The 21,917-nt window shown below is 37.7% G+C and overlaps 1 protein-coding gene across 3 annotated transcripts in view; it reads right to left on the bottom strand.

Moving 5' to 3' along the window:
• Positions 1 to 21,917, bottom strand: part of LOC131354241 (receptor tyrosine-protein kinase erbB-4-like) — a 418,103-nt gene that overhangs the window by 99,601 nt on the left and 296,585 nt on the right. For all 3 annotated transcript variants that reach the window (XM_058391635.1, XM_058391636.1, XM_058391637.1), the window contains exons 11-17: positions 21,602 to 21,692; positions 20,249 to 20,448; positions 14,996 to 15,128; positions 13,275 to 13,368; positions 9,183 to 9,337; positions 6,085 to 6,129; positions 3,021 to 3,153 (exon numbers count right to left, since the gene is read on the bottom strand). In XM_058391635.1, the coding sequence (XP_058247618.1) occupies positions 3,021 to 3,153; positions 6,085 to 6,129; positions 9,183 to 9,337; positions 13,275 to 13,368; positions 14,996 to 15,128; positions 20,249 to 20,448; positions 21,602 to 21,692 (851 nt within the window). The remainder of the gene's footprint in view (positions 1 to 3,020; positions 3,154 to 6,084; positions 6,130 to 9,182; positions 9,338 to 13,274; positions 13,369 to 14,995; positions 15,129 to 20,248; positions 20,449 to 21,601; positions 21,693 to 21,917) is intronic.

The following is a 21,917-nucleotide window of genomic DNA, read 5'->3' as shown; positions in this document are numbered from 1 at the left end:
AAACACACACTCTCGCACATACAGGACTGGAAAAATACAGCTGCAACTCAAATACACTATCTGACCAAAAGTATGTGCACCCCTGATTATCACACCCATATGTACATATGAGGTGGTCAGGGGTGCACATACTTTTGTACTTGCTGTGCAATAACCCATTAGAGGTCATGTGATACAGTGATTTATCCTGGTTAAGGGTGTTCTTAGGCATGAAGTGAGGCAGAGTATAAATTAATCCTTCCTCCCTCCCTCCCTCCCTCTCTCTCTCTCTGTCTCTCTCTCTCCTTCCTTCCTTCCTTCCTTCCTTCCTTCCTTCCTTCCATCTTTCCTTCCTTTCTCTCTCTCTCTCCCTCTCTCTCCCGCCCTCCTTTCTTTCTTTCTTTTTCTTTCTTTCTTTCTTTCTTTCTTTCTTTCTTTCTTTCTTTCTTTCTTTCTTTCTTTCTTTCTTTCTTTCTTTCTGATTTCACAACACTGACATTCTCTCTGTCAAACCAACAGGAAAAAAGTCTGAGAGAGGCGGAGTCATATGAGCTGTCTTTTTAAGGATTAGAAGACGTGAGTGGACTTAAAGGCTTTATGAGCCTCCCTGAGCTCCACTGCACTTTGTATGTCCTTTCTTCCTATTTCTCTGTTTCTCTCATAGCCTGAGGGTGATGAAGAACTTCCTCGGCATGTCAGAACGCTGCAGCCAACAGAATGAAAGAGACAACAGTGAACGAGAAGACAGAGAGGCCTGAGGGTCTCCTTTAGTTCCTCCAGCTGGGAGTGTTCCTCTTGCTCCAGCCCTTTCTTTGCTCTCTGATCTCATGCAGAGTTGTTTTAATGAATCTGTTTCTATTGTAATTAGCAGGAGAATTGGGGGCTGAGCAGGAAGTTATTAAGGGATTTACAATAGACGTGCCAAGGAGAAATCTCTGGCAACCCACTTCAGACATTTCATAAATAAAAACCCTGTGTCTAACCTCCTACAACCTGGCGTCCACATACGTGGACATCACATTTTTGGTTGTGTGCACCATAATACCTAATTCTTTGTAACTGGAACCTGTTGTACACAAAAGACGTGGCTTATGTTCAAAGATAATATCTGGTTATTATATTTATTGGTTCCTCCTAAACCCAAATAGGTAGAAGAAATCTAAAATGCAAGCTCAGGTCTTAGGAGGCTAAAGTCAAAATTCAGAAAAATTAAATCCTAAAATTGTTCTTTTTTAGAATTTTTGAAAGGATACCAATCCCTAAATAATCTAAATAAAAATACAATTAAATAAATAAATAAATAAATAGATAGATAGATAGATAGATAGATAGATAGATAGATAGATAGATAGATAGATAGATAGATAGATAGATAGATAGATAGATAGATAATAATAATAATAATAATAATAATAATAATATAAATATATGAGTAATTAGAGAAAATTGAGATCTATTATAACAAATCTAATTTTGATCTAAATTTGATGATATAAATCATAATTATGAGATACAAGGATATAACTGAGATAATGTTGATATTCTTGGAACACATGGCCTAATTTTTGTGGCTCATTAAAATCATAAAAATGTAATCATAAAATTGATTAAAACAGTATCTCGAAAATTAGAACTCTATATCTCAAAATGACTTGATTCTCAAATTATGAGATAGTGTCTTAAAATTATAATTTAATGTCACAGTTTGGCTAAGTATCTTTAAGATTATGACTTTGGATCTCCAAACTATAACTTATCTCATAAAAAATAGTATGCTACTTAATTTTCTAAAATTATGAGAGAAAATACTGAATCCCGAGTATTACACAGTATCTCACAATTAATTTTTTACTTTCTATATCAAATCAATGACTTTATGACTAGATACCTTAAATATGATTTATTATCTTGACTTATTTTTTATTAATAATAATTATTAATGATTCATAATTATTAAAGTGTATCTCATGATTATGACGTAGCATTTGAATTATTACTTAGTACCTTATGATTATAGCCTGGTATCCCAATTACTACTTAGTATCTCATAATTATTAGTTAGTATATTAATGATCATTTATTATCTCATAATTATATCTTGGTCTCTCAATTATAACTTAATATCTCATAATTATTACTATGTATACCTATTATCATTTAGCATATCATAATTATTACAAAGTATCTCAATTGCTTATTATCTCATAATTATATCTTGGTTTCTCGATTATCACTTAGTATGCAATAATTATTACTTAGCATCGGAATTATTACTTAGTAACTCATAATTACAGCTTGAGTTCTCAATTATTACTTAGTATCTCATATTTATATCTTGGTTTCTCAATTATCCTATAATTAGGATTTAGCGTGGGAGTTATTGCTTAGTATCTCATGGTTATAGTTTGGTATCTCAATTATCACTTAATATCTCATAATTATTACTAGGTATACCAATTATCATTTAGTATCTCATAATTATTACTCAGTATCTCAATTATTACTCAATAACTCAAAATTATAGCTTGGTATCTCAATTATTATTAAGTGTCTCATAATAATAAATTGGTATCTCAATTATTACTTAGTCTCACATAATTACATCTTGGTTTCTTAATTATCACTTAGTATCTCATAATTACTAGTAAGTACCTTAATTATTACTAAGTATCTCATAATTATAGCTTACTATCTCATAATTATTGCTATGTATACCAATTATCACTTAGTATCTCAATTATTACTACGTATACCAGTTATCATCTCATAATTATTACTAAGTATCTCAATGATTACTTAGCTTGGTATCTGATAATTATTACTAAGTATCTCATAATAATAACTTGGTCTCTCAGTTATTACATACATACATTTATATATAATTATTTCATAATTAAAGCTTAGTATCTCATTTATCACTTAGTAAATCTTATACTTATGCCTTCTCGATTATTCCTCATATTCCTGAGGCAACACACAGGATTTTACATCGCTAGAACTGGGCTTCCATAGAAATCTGAGACAGCAATACACCGTCTTACCTCTGTCTCCAGGAAGCGCCTGAGCGCTCTTTTCTTCTTGATGCTTTTCCTCCTCACCGACACGGCCACGCCCAGCGCCACAATGACCACCACGAACAAGCCGCCAATCACCCCTGCCGCGATCAGGGGAGTCCTAACAGACAGATAGGCGGATTTTTAGAAGATTCTAGACACAACTCAATCTTTTAATAGCTTCAATTTATAAGTTATGTCACAACACTGACATTTCTTCATGTCCACACTGACATTTCAAGAGCAATTATCTTGCGATGGTTAGCACTATAGCGCAGTTCCCTAGCAATTTACCGGCAAATCCGAGAGAAATGTTAATGTCCTGTACTTTTTCTTCAGTGAGGTAGACACGCTGCCTTCGCAAACGATTCTTTCTGAAGGAGTCGGTAACGTGAACGATTCGGATTCATGTAGTGAACGACACTGTCATGAACTCAACAAACACACAGTAACTTCAGTGCATCTTTTAACTTCCCACAGTGTTCCTCAGGTGTTTAATCCACTGGGTGGTATTGATTTCTATTCATTTCTATTATACCTTAAAAGACAGATAGAAAGAAAACCTCGGAACATCCGGTTCTACTTCATGTTTATTCTGTTTTATGAAAGAGGCTGATTTAATTGGATGCTGAATGAGTTTTAGGAAAACAGGACGATCTGTACAGAACAGAAATTACAGGACACACACACACAACTGAAGCATTGCCTAAATATTGGAAAGTGAGAGAGACAGAGAGAGAGGGGGGGAGTAAGAGAGCGAGTGATGGAAAGTAAGACAGAGAGGGGGGGGGGAGTAAGAGAGCAAGTGATGGAAAGTAAGACAGAGAGGGAGAGAGAGAGAGAGAGAGAGAGAGAGAGAGAGAGGGGAAAGAGAGAGTAAGAGAGCAAGTGATGGAAAGTAAGAGAGAGAGAGAGAGAGAGAGAGAGAGAGAGAGAGAAAGGGAAGGAGAGAGTAAGAGAGCGAGTGATGAAAAGTTAGACTGAGAGAGAGAGAGAGAGAGAGAGAGAGAGAGAGAGCGAGAAAGAGTAAGAGAGACAGTGAAAGAGAGAGAGAGAGAGAGAGAGAGAGGGGAAAGAGAGAGTAAGAGAGCGAGTGATGGAAAGTGAGAGAGAGAGAGAGAGAGAGAGGGGGGAATGAGAGAGAGGGAAGGAGAGAGTAAGAGAGCGAGTGATGGAAAGTTAGACTGAGAGAGAGAGAGAGAGAGCAAGAAAGAGTATGAGAGAGAGTGAAAGAGAGAGACAGTGAGATAGAAAGAGAGAGTGCTTAAGCTTAAAAAGCATAGGAGATGTAGGAGATGTAGTTTATGGCCAGTAGCTATATTTTATATATTTATATATATACGTGTGTGTGTGTGTGTGTGTGTGTGTTACTCTGAATACCATAAAGACACTTCCCATTCACATACCGCTGGATTATCTATTGCCGAGATGAGAATCTGTCTGGTTAATTCAGTATTGATCTTACGCATAAAGCTGCCATCCTTCACATGCCTACACACGTCCAGACACACACACACACACACACACACACCAGCAGTATATATGATCGCTCTCCACGTGGGCACGCATTTACTCTCGTGTGTTTACTTTAGCACTTTTCTTTTCAGATGTTTTTTTTTCCTTAATGGACTGCGCATGCATCATATCTTAGCTGCGATAAACTGATCAGTGGAAACAACTAGGGGCATAAGAAAATATCGATACACTTAAGTATCGCGATATTATGTTTTGCAATACTGTATCAATTCTCAAAAACACAGTATCGATTTTTAATTGTTTACATGTGAAGTCTCGCGGTAAACAGTGATTCAATTATGTTGCATTTAAACCTCCGACCATTGTAACTGAGCTTCACTCAGACAGGAAGTAGCGTAAGGGCGCACCGCTGATGTTAGCATTAGCAAACCTAGTCGATTAATAACATTACCATAGCTGAATCCGAAAGAGTCAGTCCGGCCCCCGCGGCGTACAAAGCTGATGTGCGATGTTTTGCACACAGCCTCAATCTCGCCTCGTAGAATGCTCTGAAATTACTGGCAGTGGAGTGACTACTCTGCAGGATCAGACGTGTTACGAGCTTTTTCAGACGCAGCACAACAGCTAGCCGCCAGATAAAACACAAACAAGGCCTGCTCCAGCTACCAAAATACAGGTTAATTCTGGACAGGAAATCCTGTAAGCACTTTTATTTTTCACTGATATAGGTAGATTTAAATCCCTTGCTCAGGTTGCACAAAAATAGTGTTATAATGTTGGATGCTACAGTGAGAGACTGAGAAATTAAAAACTTGCATACATACTACACAACAGAAAGCAGGACAAAAAATATAAATATATTTTATTTTCTTAGATTGTTTACATAAAGACTCCTGCAAGCACTTTTATTTCTTTACTGATTCAGACAAATCTTAATTTGCTTGTTGCTTATTCCATGGAAGTTTTCCTAAAATTAGATTTAAAAAAAAAAAACGCAATATATATCGCCGTGCTTACAGTATCGCAATATATCGAATCGTAACCTCTGTATTGTGATACATATCATATCGTAAGATTCCAATACACAGCCCTAGAAACAACGTGTGTGTGTGTGTGTGTGTGTGTGTGTGGTTCCATGTTCCAGGTGTCTACGATTCTGCTGTTCTGGTACACCTGTGAATATATATACATATATGTGTGTGTGTGTGTGTGTGTGTGTGTTATACTACAGTACATCTAGAACTGCAAACCCATTTGTGCACAGTAGTTAGTGCCGTTTTGTTCCCTTTGCCCCATGAGAACAAAAGAAAATGCTATCAATTTATCAAGAATGCACACACACACACACACACAGCTCTACACTTAGCCTCACAGCAAGCCATTAATCACACAATGGTGGCCAATTCACTGTACAACTTTCTCCAGCCAATCACCTCTCTCTCTCTCTCTTTCACTGTCTCTCTCATTATGTCACTAGACCTTCTAGAAAATACAGGAAAGGTGTGTGTATGTGTGTGTGTGTGTGTGTGTGTGTGTATTAAAAGTTGCAGGAAAGGAAAGCTCAGCACTTTATTACCTGTCAATCATGCCAATGCAGTCCTGAAGCCTAGGCCCGGTGCATCTGGAACACAAAAGAGACTCCAATAAATAAGAGAAGAGAAGAGAACAGAAGAGAAGAGAAGAGAAGAGAAGAGAAGAGAAGAGAAGAGAAGAGAAGAGAAGAGAAGAGAAGAGAAGAGAAGAGAAGAGAAGAGAACAGAACAGAACAGAACAGAAGAGAACAGAACAGAAGAGAACAGAAGAGAACAGAACAGAAGAGAACAGAAGAGAAGAGAAGAGAAGAGAAGAGAAGAAAAGAAAAGAAAAGAAAAGAAAAGAGATGTAGAGCTTTGCTGTCATCACCTGCCCACTCTCCATACATCCATTGTTCATTAATTCATTCATTCATTTTTCCATTCATCTATCCAGCTGTATGTTCATTCATCCATTCAGCCATTACATGCATGAACCTGTCTGTCTGTCCATCCATCCATGGGTTTATGGATATAATGTTTGGATGAATAGGATATCCGTCCATCCATCCATCCATCTATTATATTCATAAACCCATCCATCCATCTATCCATCCATCCATCCATCCATCCATCCATCCATCCATCCATCCATCCATCCATCCATCCATTTATCCAAACATTGCATCCATAAACCCATCCATCCATCCACTTATACATCCAAACATTATATCCATCCATCCATCCATCCATCCATCCATCTATCCATCCAGCCATCCATCCATCCATCCATCCATCCATCCATCCATCCATCCATCCAAACATTATATTCATAAACCCATCCATCCATCCATCCATCCATCCATCCATTCATCCAAACATTATATCCATCCATCCATCCATCTATCCATCCAGCCATCCATCCATCCATTCATTCATCCAAACATTATATTCATAAACCCATTCATCCATCCATCCATCCATTCATCCAAACATTATATTCATAAACCCATCCATCCATCCATTAATCCATTCATCCAAACATTATATTCATAAACCCATCCATCCATCCATTCATCCATTCATCCAAACATTATATTCATAAACCATTCCATCCATCCATTCATCCAAACATTATATTCATAAACCATTCCATCCATCCATCCATCCATCCATCCATCCATCCATCCATTCATCCAAACATTATATTCATAAACCCATCCATCCATCCATTAATCCATTCATCCAAACATTATATTCATAAACCCATCCATCCATCCATCCATTCATCCAAACATTATATTCATAAACTCATCCATCCATCCATTAATCCATTCATCCAAACATTATATTCATAAACCCATCCACCCATCCATCCATTCATCCAAACATTATATTCATAAACCCATCCATCCATCCATCCATTCATCCAAACATTATATTCATAAACCCATCCATCCATCCATCCATTCATCCAAACATTATATTCATAAACCCATCCATCCATCCATCCATCCATACATTATATTCATAAACCCATCCATCCATCCATCCACCCATCCATCCATCCAAACATTATATTCATAAACCCATCCATCCATCCATCCAAACATTATATTCATAAACCCATCCATCCATCCATCCATCCAAACATTATATTCATAAACCCATCCATCCACTTATTCATCCAAACATTGCATCCATAAACCCATCCATCCATCCATCCATCCATCCAAACATTATATTCATAAACCCATTCATTCATCCATCCAAACATTATATTCATAAACCCATTCATTCATCCATCCATTCATCCATCCATCCCACCTATGTATGTATGTATGCATGTTTCTATCTATCTATCTATCTATCTATCTATCTATCTATCTATCTATCTATCTATCTATCTATCTATCTATCTATCTATCTATCTATCTATCTATCTATCTATCTATCTATCCATCACACACCTCAACCCCTTTATCCATCCATCTCTTTGCTACACAATACCCTCCCATCCCCTATAAGTTCTGTATAGTCTTCTTCTCACTTGTCCCTAAGCCCTAGCAGACAGTGTATTCTGTGTAATTACAGCCACACACCCTGGTGTTACAGGGTTCTGGTGAAGAACAAATTTCAGCTCTTTTGATGCTGCATTAAGCTTCGTTCCTTTAATCAGTCTTCATCTTTCTCCCACACATCAGTCCTCCACCTCTCCCCAGATCAAAGGCCTGGAGGCTCATCATCCAGCACACACGGCCGCAGCGGGAGAGCGCATGGGTTTATCTTAACACAGGACGAGCGGCAGTGTGGGATGGGGAGAGCAGAAAGAACAGCTGGAGTGTTCCGATGTTTTGGAGATATTTTCTTAGTGAGCACTAGTGTGTGTGTGTGTGTGCTCTCTCTCACTTCATCAGAAGAACTTACTCCATAACTTCTACAGAGTGCTTAAAAGATGCTGCTACTAAATTACAGCACTCTAAGTTTTAAATAATTCACTGACAGCAAGAATAAGTTAAAGTTTCAGAACAAAAAAAAAGTGAAGTCTGTTTTGTTTGTTAAAAATTGACAGAAAACTTTACATAGTGTACTGATATGTCCTCTTATTATTAGTAGTATTATTTTTTTTTATGTTAAATGCACAGGGGACATTTATTATTGTTTTTTTTAATAAATAAATAAATAAATTAATAAATTAATAAATACAACAACAACAATAATGATAATAACAATAATCATCATTATTATTATTATTATTATTACACATTTTTTGATAATAAAAACATTTTTTTAAATTTTAAATAAAAATATTTAATTAATTAAAAAACAAATACAACAACAATAATAATAATAATAATAATAATAATAATAATAGATTCTTATTAATTATTATTACTATTATATATTAATATGATACCATTTTAGTACAAATAAATAGATACAACAACAACATTAATAATAACAATATTATTATTGATCATATTATTATTATTATTATTATTATTATTATTATTATTATTGTTGTTGTTGTTGTTGTTGTTGTTGTTGTTGTTGTTGTTGTTGTTGTTGTTATACATTTTTCATTATTTCTTATTTGTGTAACAACCCTTGCATGCACATACACTCACACAAATGCTTACACACACACACACAGAGCACATACCCTTGGGTACAGTTGATGTGGCAGGGATGACATTCCTTATTGGGTTCTGCATATTTAAAGATGAAACTATTGGCTCCCTGGAGTCCATCAGGACATTTTTCCACACAGTTAGGCCCATCTTTAAAGTGGAGACACTTCACACAGTGATCAGGACCCTGAGAGAGAGAGAGAGAGAGAGAGAGAGAGAGAGAGAGAGAGAGAGAGAGAAGCAAAGACATGTAAACACTTACTACAAACTACTGACCCTACCAAATGGAGTAAATATTGTTCTATATGATCTATATTGATATATGATATATATTTCAATCTTAATATCTAATGCCAGTGAAATATAGTGTTCCATGCACACTTCAGTCATGCCAATAAAGCTCCAGTGAATTGAATTGGAATAAATTGACCGAGAGACCACGAGAGAACGAATGGAATAAAGGAAAAGAAGAGAGAGTGAGAGCAAAGAAGAGACAGAGAGAAATAAAAGAGCAAAGAAGAGCTATAAAACACCAGCAACCAGGCCACGGATAATAACCATCGCTCACTGCCCACACAATGACCATAACAATGAGGCGGCCTGGATTTATAGCAGTAATATAGGCAGCAGAGGAAGCGGAGAGGAGCCACTCAGTTAGGCTGGATATCAATACAAGTGCTAGTGCCACCGTCACACTGCTTCATTAATTCACACACACACACACACACACACACACACACACCACAAACAGACAGAGCATGCACTTCAGTACGGACAATGACGAAGCAATGCAACCATCCACCACAAATACACACACGCAGAGCAAGCACTTTAATACAGGTAGTGATATACACACACACACACACACACACACAACTGGATACACACAGAAAGCATGCACATCAGTACAGCCAGTGACAGAGAAACTCATCCATCAACCTCACACATACACACACACACACAAACACACACACACACACAGAGCATGCACGTCAGTACGGCCAGTGATGAAGAAACACCAAACACAGACACACACACTACAAACACACACACACACACACTCACACACAGAGCATGCATATCAGTCTGGCCAGTAACAAAGCAATGCAACCACACACACACACCATGCACTTTAATACACCCTCTCTGGAATAATAAATAAATAAGGATTTTTTATTTTTTAATTAAATTTTATTCTATTTTTAAATAACATTAAACTGTTTTGAAAAATTAATTATAATTATAATAATTAATCAAATAATAATTATATATATATATATATATATATATATATATATATATATATATATATATATATATATATAATTTTAAAAAAAGAAACGGCACAGCCTGCAGGTGCATCCTTCTGAAGTACCATTATTAACTAATGTGTAGCGTGTAATGCTAAAGCTAATGCTAATAAGGTGGGAAAAGGGACAAGCAAGCAAGCAAAGAGATTAATAGATAGATAAATAGATAAATAGAAAAATAAATAAATAAATAAATAAATAAGATTTTGAATGTACTTTGTACTTTGTGTTAATAATTGTATTGCCTTTTTGTGTGTGTTTATTGGTGTTGTTTATCAAAATAAATAGACAGTAAAGTATAAAAATGTAAAGAAAAAAGTAAAAAAATAAATCACTAATTAAAGTCCAAAAAGGTCTGTACACAAAAGACACTATAAGAACATCTTTTTTTATATTTTCTCTTTTCTTTTTCTTTTCTTCCTCATTATGTGTGTGTGTTTGTTCTTTAGTTGTTGCTTCTGCTTGTTGGGATGAGGGACTAAGGGAAAATAAATGACACGAAACTTGAACCCTGAACCTTGAACCGTGTGTGTTAAAGTCCATGTGTGTGTATATGAAGTTGGCTTGGCTGTAACTCTCTCAGCGGCTGAGACAGACTCTTCATTTAAAGTGGACAGGTTGGACATTTGCAGGACATCCAGACTGAACAGAGCCATGGGATTTTTTAAACACACCCTCAGCTGAAAAGTTCCTCCAAGACTCGATCAGCTAGCAGATCTCATCAATCTCCTCTTTAATGTAACTGCTGTACAGGTCACCTGCTCAACCTCTCCTCTCTTTCTTTTTCTCTCCTCTCTTTCTCTTCTTCTCCTCTCCTCTCTTCCTCTTCTTCTCTCTTCCTCTCCTCTCCTCTTCCTCTCTCTTCCTTTCCTTTCCTTTCCTTTTTCCTCTCCTCTCCTCTCCTCCTCTCCTCTCCTCTCCTCTCCCTCTCCTTTTCCTCTCCTCTCCTCTGTTGTCCTTTTCCTCTTCCTCTCCTCTCTCTCCTCTCCTCTATGCTACTCTTTTATCTCAAGACAAGTTTCATTGCTTCAGCAGATTCAAGGTTTTAAAAAAAGAACACTCTATAAGTCTCAGATTGTGTGTGTGTGTGTGTGTGTCTGTCAGTGTGTGTGTCAGACATCATGAAACATTCAGGAGGTATTATATTTAACTCTATCATTCAATTTATCGTCGATGTTTTTATGTCACAGCCACAAAAAAATGAAATGTGTTAATATAGTGACAGGAGTACTGTACTGTCCACTGAATGTGTGTGTGTGTGTGTGTGGGTTGCAATATATATATATATTGTATATATGTTATAATTATTATTTTATTAATTATTATTAAAATCATTTAAACACAGTTTAATGTTATTAAAAAAGAGAGTAAAATTTAAATAAAAAATCCCGGAACATTTATGAGATTTCTACAACAAAGCAGCATGCACTTCCTCTCAACTATTTATTCATTCATTCATTCATTCATTCATTCATTCATTCATTCATTTATTTATTCATTTATTGTTTGTCCCTTTTGCCACATTATTACCATTAGCTTTACCATTACGCACTACACAATTAGTAAATAATGGTTTACTTCAGAAGGATGTACCTGCTGGCTGTGCCGTTTTTTTTTTAAATTATATACATATTTTATTATTTTATTAATTGTAATAATTGTAATTAATTATTCATCGTAACAGTTTAATGTTATTAAAGAATAAATAAAATAAAATGTAATTAAAAAAGATTCTGGTACATTTATGAGACTTCTACAACAAAGCACTGATTTCCTCTCAACTATTTATTTATTTATTTATTTATTTATTGTCTGTCCCTTTTGCCACCTCATTAGCATTAGCTTTAGCATTACACACTACACAATTAGTAAATAATGGTTCACTTCAGAAGGATTCTTTTCTTTTATAATGATATATATATATATATATATATATATATATATATATATATATATATATATATATATATATATTGTTATTATTTTATTAACTATTATAATTATAATTAATTATTTACTGTAACAATTTAATGTTATTAAAAAATAAAATAAAATTTTATTTAAAAAAAATTGAACATTTATGAGAAATAAATGAAAAATAAAATAAAATCCTGGAACATTTATGAGACTTCTACATCAAAGCAGCATGTACTGATTTCCTCTTTAATCAGTATCTATGGCCGAGCTTCGTATACTTTCGTAGCAACGCATTGTCAAGAAAATGCTGCACTTCGTCGTCTCCTGGTGTCGCTACACGGCAGAAACACGGCCGGATTAACCGACTGAACAAGAAGGAAAATCAATCCTGCAGCAATAAACGTACATTCACAGATCTCAACTAAAGGTGTGTAGAAATCAAGCATAGCAAAAATAACTGGGAAACAATGTAAATGTTTTTTTTTCTTTAACCAATTTCTTGGCTACTTAAAATAAAAAAACATAAATAAATAAGTAATAGTAGTAATAAAATTATTTATTTATTTATTCATTCATTTATTTTTATTTATATACTTTTTTATTATTTATTGCTTTTTATGTGATAGTTATTTTATGATGATGATGATGATGATTCTTATTTTTTCATGTTTTATTTCAAAAGTTATTGTCTGAAAATAAACAAACAGGGGACCTTTATTATTGTTCTTTTAAATAAATAAATAAATAAAAACAACAACAATAATAATAATAATAATAATAATAATAATAATAATAATAATAATAATAATAATAATAATAATAATGTAAAAACATTTATTAGTTTTTGGTAACTGAGAACGTTTGCTGTTTTCAGAAGGACAGGAAGCTGGAACTTACCGGTCCAGTGCAGGTCAGACCATCATCTTCAGCTCTCTCACACTGAGCGTCACACTCCACACACATGGAACCATTCGCAAACTCTCGCATCTCCCTGTGAGAGAGAGAGAGAGAGAGAGAGACAGAGAGAGAGAGAGAGAGAGCGAGAGAGAGAGAGAGAGAGAGAGAAAGCGAGAGAGAGAGAGAGAGAGAGAGAGAGAGAGAGAGAGAGAAAGAGAGAGAGAGTTCTTATTTGTAGTTCTTTCAGAGCAGTATGTTTGACAGAGTGCACATGAAGTGTCAGTGTGTGTACACAGCAGTGTGTGCCCCTTCACACACGCTTCACTTAAACAGCAATAAAGACAACATTCTTCATCTTCGTCCTCTCATCTGGAACCCATCTGCTCTTCACCAATAGCACTTTAATACACAGTAAAATATTAAATATCGGTTTTGTGTTTCTGAGACGCATAAATCTCTCACAGGGACAGAGAACATCACTCACAGAGACATTTCCACCACTGACAGATGAATCTCTCGGATAAAAAAAAAAAGCAGTAAATGTTTCTAAAGCTGCTTCAGTGCGAATTTTCTTCGGAATTTCGTATCGGCTTTCGGTCTTAAATATTAAGTTGTCTTTATTTGTAAGATATACATTACAGCACAGTGAAATTCTTTCTTCACATAGCCCATCCTTGGGGGTTGGGGTCGGCGTGCAGGGTGAGCCATGATGCAGTACCCCTGGAGCAGGATGGGTTGGGGGCCATGCTCAAGGGCCCAACGGTGGCAGCTTGGCAGTGCTGGGCCTTAACCACCTGAGCTACCACCACCCTTGTGGAAACTACCACTGCCCTCCCAGTCTTCCTCAATCCCTTCCATCCCTCTCACAAGAAAGAAGTAAAGAAGGAAGGAAGGAAGGAAGGAAGGAAGGAAGGAAGGAAATATGTTAAAGTTTATTATATAAATGGGAAGACATGAACAGCGTTGGGTAGAATCGCCGAGTCATCATCTCCAGGAAAGCTAACGGTGCTGTCCTATGCTTATGTTTCATTCAATTGCATTTACCTTAAGCTCTGCTCTTAAAGACACTCGGTTCACTGCTACTACCACTGACTGATGCACACAACACACAGTCACGAAGGAAGGAAGGAAGGAAGGAAGGAAGGAAGGAAGGAAGGAATGGATTGAGAAAGACTGAAAGAAAAGAAGTAAGGATAGGATATTGTCCTTGGGAGGGAGGAAGGAAGGAAGGAAGGAACACTAGAAGGAAGATAAAAGGAAAAGGGAAGGAAAGGAAAGGAAAATAGGTAGGTATTGGTGGGAGGAGAGGAGGGAGGGAGTAAGAAAGAAGGAAAGTTAAAAGAAAAAAGAAGACTAGAAGTCAGAGTTTAAGAAACTAAACAATTAAGAGACTATGAATAAAAGATAATATCAGAAAAGTCAGTCCAGGTGACACCAGGGTAAAAGAACAGGGAGTAAGTCAGCACATCTGGCCACAATAACCCTGCAGCTGTGATGCGGAAATAACGCAATAAACAATAACACAACACATAAGTAACAAATAAGTACTTTTTAAAATCTGACTTTATCAGTTTCAAGAATTAAAAAAAATCCCACAGCTGTTTAGGTTGCAATGCAGAGATAATATACAGTAACTATCAAACATCTGTAGTGTGTAGTGTAGAATGGGTAGAACTGTGTGTGTGTGTTTGTGATAAGAATAAACAGATGAGACAACTGACCCGTAGTGCAGGTTGCAGGACTTCACACACATGCGCCCTCTGCTGAAGAAGCGACAGGTCAGGCACTGATCCGGACCGGGACCCCAACATCCGGCGTCCGAACACAACGGGTCACACACCATGCGCTCCATAACTGAAACAAAAACCATGACGTATTTCCAGTTACACAAAGAAACACTGTTCACTGATTTCTTCTACACAATGCTGATAAATTCTGGATTCTGATTGGTCAGAGGGCATTGATTAATTTTCTATAACATCACTTAATATGATTATTTGAAGTTATCATTTCTATGGTAACAACTGACACGGGACTTAATTGGAAGATGATCCACACCACATAATAAAGACAAATAATAAACATATTTAAAAAACAAACAAACATATTATTTGTATACTATGTCATATGGTTTATTTATTTATTTATTTATTTATTTATTAGTTAGTTTGTTTATATATTTATTTGTTTGTTTGTTTTTATTTTTTTTCTAGGGATGGAGTCTCCAGTGTCAGCACTTTGTATCACTTGACAGGTTTTGTTTTTAGAGACTATAATTTTTTTAAACTTGGTAGTTTGTGCTTTCCATTTTATTTTCAGCAACAGAACCATTTACTTGCTTCTAGAAAAAGAATAAAACAAGGCTGGAGATATTAATAATAGGAAATCATGCGTTCCACAGATGTCTTATGGAAAAAATGGAATCAGGTGAAATAAAGCTTTTCAAGATTTGTGGTTTATAGAAAAGAATCAGCGTTAGGGTGAGACAAGCAACATGACTTTGTGTCCAGTCTCATCACACCGTACACTCTGTCAGTGATAAGTTTCCAGTAAGGCAGACAGACAGAAAGACAGATAGAGAGACAGATAGATAGATAGTAAGAAAGAAAGAAAGAAAAAAAGAGGTGCACACATTCATGGACACATGGTAGTGGACTCAGACTTTTGGTCTGTTCTGTATTCTCCACAGGAACTGTTTTGGTTCACGTCTAGGAGAACATCGGCTCACTGTTGCTCCTCTCTTTTTTTTCCACATAGCTCAACAAAACCTGGACTTCCCGAGCTCCTCATTGAGAACTAATACATCTGCTAATACTGGGAAGTGGATTCTGATGGTACCTTCAGGTGTCAGTAGGCGTAGACAGGAATGTAAGATCTTTTGTCATAATTTGACTGAGCTCATTGCTCGCCATCTGGGTTAGCTAATCCTGCTGTAGTCATGCATATTTTACACTCGCTGAGTGTTTGCTGATATGGCCTGCTGTATTTCAGTGAGCAGTGCTTGTGTGTGTGTGTGTGTGTGTGTGTGTGTGAGACAGAAAGGACAGACGGGTCTAGACAGAGGCCCCACTGTGGAACAGAACACAGCAGCTGCGTGAAAATACTGCTGACGTTTTAAAAACACCCCCCCCCACACACACACACACTCACACACACACTCACACACACCTGCAATCCTCTCACACAATGAACCAGAGGAGATAATGGAATAAGGAAATAATGACTTGAGCGTGTACGGAGTTAACACACTGTAAGATCTTGGATGGTTTTAATGTGGTCATGTTAACGTCTTAGAACAGTTTTGTGGAGCAATGCAGTGTGATTTTGTATTGGTTTTGTAGTTTTGAAGTGGTCTTGGCAGGGTATCTGGGTAGTATTGGAGTGTTAGGGGATCTTGGGTTGAATAAATGTCTTGTTAGGCAATCGTGGGTTATTCTTAGGGTACTTTGGGGTCTTGATATAATTTGATATAGTTAAAAAGGGACTTAAATTGGACTTTCAGTGGTCTTGAGGGCTGTAAGGTGGCTTCGGGTGACTTTGGTTGGTCTTGGGGTCATGTTAAAGTGGCTTTAGGACATCTTGGGTTAGTGGTCTTATGATTTTGGGGTGGTCTTGGAGTGATTTTAGCAAGGTTTGGGTACGTTTTGTGGTGGTCATAAGGGGTTTTGGGGTGGATTTGGCAGGGGTCATATTAAAGTGGCTTTAAGGCATCTTGGGTTGGTGGTCTTGTGATTTTAGGGTGGTCTTGGAGATTTGGGGGTCATAGAGTAGCTTGGGGTAGATTTGGCAGCTATTCAGGATGTTTTTGGGTGGCTCTGGGTGGCCTGGGGTGGTCCTAAAATGCTTTTATATTTTACTTACAAAGGTAGCACAAATATTTCATAATAAACAATTGCTTTGCAAACAATTTCTGTTTAGCATGGAAAAAACCCTAAATCACTCAGCACACACACACACACAAATAAATTAAAAAAAAAAAAAACCTTGAGTAAATTGTATACCATTTAGCTTTCATTCCTTACTCATACTAAAAAAATCTATGAGGAACTCATATCAGAAATGAGAAATATTCCATTATTTCATTCTTCTATCAATAGCTCATAGCTACAGTAATTGACCATCACCTTTTGGTCTGACATTGCCCCCTGGAAGGAGCCCCGTGAGTTTCAATATAATTTGAGCACTGACTCAGAATGACAGCCATTTTTCTCGCCTAAGTGACATTTTACTGAATGACATTTTCCACTCTTGCCTGCCACCACTCTTCTGAAACATTAATAGTCAGGGCAAAAGGATTTCTTGTCAACATGGAAATGATTAACCTCAAAAGGCTACAAGACAAAAAAAAAAAAAGAAAAGAAAAGAAAAACAAAGATCATCAACAAAAAAAGGCTAGTGCTCCATGCAAGAAAATGCTCAGAGACTCTCATGTGCTGAATTTGGCCAGTCTATATGCCAGGTCCTTGTTTTGTTTTTCCACTTAACCTCATGTTCCTAGTACTTTGTTACTATCACTTTATTTAAACCTTCTATCCATTTTCTTTGTACTTCCTTATTATGGAGTTATAAGATTAGTCAATCAATCAAACGATTAATCAATCAATAAGTCAATCGATAAATCAACAAATCAGCCTATCAACCAATAAAAAACTTATAATACCTTTTCATTTATTAAGCAAAAATAAGGTAGAAAAAGGTAAAATCTTTGGAAAGGCAATGTAAAAAAATGAAGTACTACCAAACAGAAGAATAAATAAGTGTTTATTTTCTCTTTTTTTGTTTATCAGTGTAAATCCCCAGAACATATGGCATTTCTACCGCACTTCAACCACGTCCTTTGGCTCAGTTTAGCAGCTCGAAACTACCAAAACCACCTCCCTCAGATGCTCTCATACTAGCTGTGTTGATCCACACTCAAGTGTGATTCCTGTGTTCTCACCTCCCCAAAGAACCACAGTAGGAACACAACAGGGTTCCGTTCTAATCGCAAACTGACTAAACACTACAAATGTGAACGTGTCGATAAGCAACCAGTGCAGCTTAAAGTAGAGAGAAACTAGCTTAGCAAACATCAAAGTTTGGAGGCCCCTGAAACTGCAAATGCAGTCTGCAATAATGATTCCTGTTGCATCATAACATCAGCACGATGAAAAGGGAGAAATAGCAGAGGCAAAACCTCTCAGCCTTGCAAAGAATCATAAACATCACTCTGTACTGTGAAAAAAAGGCCAAAGATGTGAAGAAGGGAGTGCAATTCTCTTTGGCGATTATAGGCTCCACTGGAGGACACGTAGCTCTGAAATGTCAAAAAACTTTTGCGGCAGCTCCCTGCAATTAATTTCGTTCAATAGTTCACAGGATGACTCGACATTTGCAGAGAATGGGTAATTGGATTGTTGCTGATGGAATAAGCAAGTGGGCTTCATGTGCACTCCCCCAGAGGTCTTCCTTCCCTTTTTTTATTTTTGGAAAAATTGTGTGGAACTTCGACCACAAGTCTGAGATTGCTGCTTTGCTTGGCACTTTCTTTCAAGGGTAGAAGCACCATGAGGATGAGGAAGGATGACGCTGCATGACTCTTCATAGTCCTCTGTTCTTCTTGGCCTCTGGTCACCCCCAGCTGGGGAAGGAGCTGAGGCTCTTTGGTCTCCTGCTAGGCATGGTGAAGTGCGCTCATCCAGAAAGAAACAGAGGCCAAGGAGAGTCTTCCTCCTGAGTCACATTTGTCTGGTCTAGGAGGAAACCAGAGGGTCTGCTCAAAACTGCAGAAGGAGGTAATGCCACGGAGTGTATCCTGGGGTAAAGAGCCTGACAGCATGAAACACAAACTTGCTGACAATGAAGTGTCTGTCCTCTATGAAAATCAGAGACTGACCTATGCTTAAGTGGGTATAGTCAGGATATATTAGAAGTAAAGACCCTAAGTTGTGTGGGGGGAAGTTTGTGTAAAACTTGCATGTCTAAGGTACATGAGTCTGACCTTAAACGAAAACCCAGAAATTGGCGGGAGTGAGAAGTGCAGCACTACTGTACGACAATTTAATGTAACCCCACTGAAATTTATGTTTTGGTAATAAATATACACACAGAAAAACTATGGAATGCCATTCTAGGACATCTGCTGATATTGTGAACTGCTTTTCCTATGCAGGAAATCTGGAGCCTAATCAAGGGTACCCATGGAAAAAGAAAGGGAACACGTGGCCAAAGTGGCAACCCATCCCAGGGTACAATCAAACTCATGCACTACGGACTATGTAGACATGACAATCAGCCTACCAAACATGTCTTTGGACTGGGGGAAGAAACCAGAGTATGTGGAGAAAACCCTGAAGCACCTGGAGAACATGAAAACCCCCTGCACACAGGGTTGGGCCAGGAAAACCCCCCAAACCTGGGGTGTGAGGGAAACCTGCTAACCACTATGCCACTGTGCCCCCCATTCTAGGCCAATGCCAAATAAATAAACTGAATGAATTGAATACTAGTACCCTTGTTTTCCCCACACAGAAGATCAGAGAAGATGCGTTTTAATCAGAGATACTGTGTATCTTGAGGACTGGATGTTATTTTTTAAAATGATCTGTAAGGGTAGGTGTTAAGTCAGCTTATCTTTCAATCCATCAGAATACTGTCCTTAGAGCCTGGAATTTAAAAAAATGAAACATCATGTCTTTTTGCCAAATTGTGCCACAGTTATCAATGTCCTCCTGGACACGTGAAGCAAGCCATATCATTTGCAATTTTGTGCAATATCTATGAGTATATGAATGCATGTGTTTAAGCACATATACATACACATGACCTGACAGCTTGTCACTTTCGAACATCTGGAAAACAACTCAAGCACAACATGTGGAAAGGGTTGCGGGGTGAATACTTAGGGGAGTGCAAGGCTCTGTAGATCTTTGTCACTGATGTATGGGATTTAGTTTGGTTGTAAGCGTTAAGCCGGAAGCGATAACTGCACTTACTGCACTCTTTCGGGTCCCTGTTGTTGCGGATCAGGGCTTTTTGTGTGGGGATGCGGAAGAGGCTGGTCCAGTTGATGGTGTTGTAATAGCACAGCTGGCTGTTGTTGGTGATATAGATGTTGCCGGCGCTGATCTCACGCAGAGACTGCAGCTGCAGAGATGAAATCCACTGCTGCTTGAGCACCAGCAGAGAAATTCCACTGAGAGAGGAAAAACGAGAAATGACAGGAAGGACAAGTTAATCCATAAATATTTCACAGGAAAGCAGGAATCAATGAAACCACACCTGTTGCAGTAGCGATGGAGATTTGATTCACAGCCGGATGAGCTAAGCGGATTGGAAACAGACTACAGAAGAATAACAATAATAACTCCCTCCTTCCGCCATGTTTTATATCCTTTATTATTTCTTTTCATTTCTTCCTTTCTTCTTTCCTGCCTCCCTGCCTCCTTCCTTCCACCCCCCCACCCCTCCTCCCTCCCTCCCTCCTTCCTTCCTTCCTTCCTTCCTTCCTGCCTGCCTTCCTCCATCCCTCTCTCCCCCTTCCTTCCTTCCTTCCTTCCTGCCTGCCTGCCTCCATCCCTCTCTCCCCCTTCCTTCCTTCCTTCCTTCCTTCGTTTCCTCCTCTCTTTTTTCCCTCCCCAATTTCTTATCTTCCTTCTGTCCCTATTTTACATCCTTCCTTCACCATTTTTCTCTTTTCCTTCATTGTTTCTTCTCTCAACACTTTATCTCATGTTATCTTTCCAGACTGCTTCTTTTCTTATTTTCATTCCACTCATGCACTCATTCCTTTTTCCTCCATTTCGCTCTCTCTCTTTCTTACTCTCTCTTCTTATTCTCAACCCATGCAGTGCCAGACCCTGTGTGTTTCAGTGCTGTATCGTGTGACAGGCAGTAATTGGTACAATGGTAAGGCGCTAAGGGAATGACCCCAAGACTCTTTAAGCAAGTTGGCAGACTCTCTCTCTCTCTCTTTCTCTCTCTCTCTCTCTCTCTCTCTCTCACACACACACACACACAGTTAAGGATGGAGTCTGGTTAATTTCAGAGTTCTCTCACTGTTTTCCATATAGCACACTACAGGGTGAAATCGTCTTGACAGACTGACAACAGTGTTCAACTGTCTCTGTCATTTTAACTGTAAGAATTATTACAGGAATAATTACCACATGGACTGCTAGCCATAAGGTCAGTGAGTAACTGCAGATGATCACGCTAATGAATGCCGTTCATCCACATCATTCGAGCCCAGTGAAATAAACCGTGTCCATTAAGGTCACATGAGCAGAGAGGCAGAGATCCTACAGAGATCTCTTTAACATGCTGGTTAAAGCAGAGCAGGGTTTTACCTATAGAGCGATCGGCCACCGATGGTTGCCAAATTCGAGAAGACACTCAGGTCCGTCATGTTTTCTGGCCATGACTGAATGTTCAGGAAACCTAGAGAGGACAGAAGAAAACAACACAACCAGATCAGTGACTAATACAGCATACGCACTCAAAATCCAAATCAAGTCTGAGTTAGCTCACCCTCACATTTACGTCATGCTGACTCAAATAGACTCTGAGTCCAGTTTGGAATGGGATATGAGGAAGTGATGGTGCTGGTTTTCTTAATAAACTGCACTGGTTGCAGAAGCACAGTCTGAGAAATGATATTTTGTT

This window comes from Hemibagrus wyckioides, linkage group LG06 (genome assembly GCF_019097595.1).
Source record: "Hemibagrus wyckioides isolate EC202008001 linkage group LG06, SWU_Hwy_1.0, whole genome shotgun sequence".
Classification (NCBI taxonomy): domain Eukaryota; kingdom Metazoa; phylum Chordata; class Actinopteri; order Siluriformes; family Bagridae; genus Hemibagrus; species Hemibagrus wyckioides.
The sequence above is the reverse complement of the archived record's forward strand: the minus strand, read 5'-3'. Positions and strand labels throughout refer to the sequence as shown.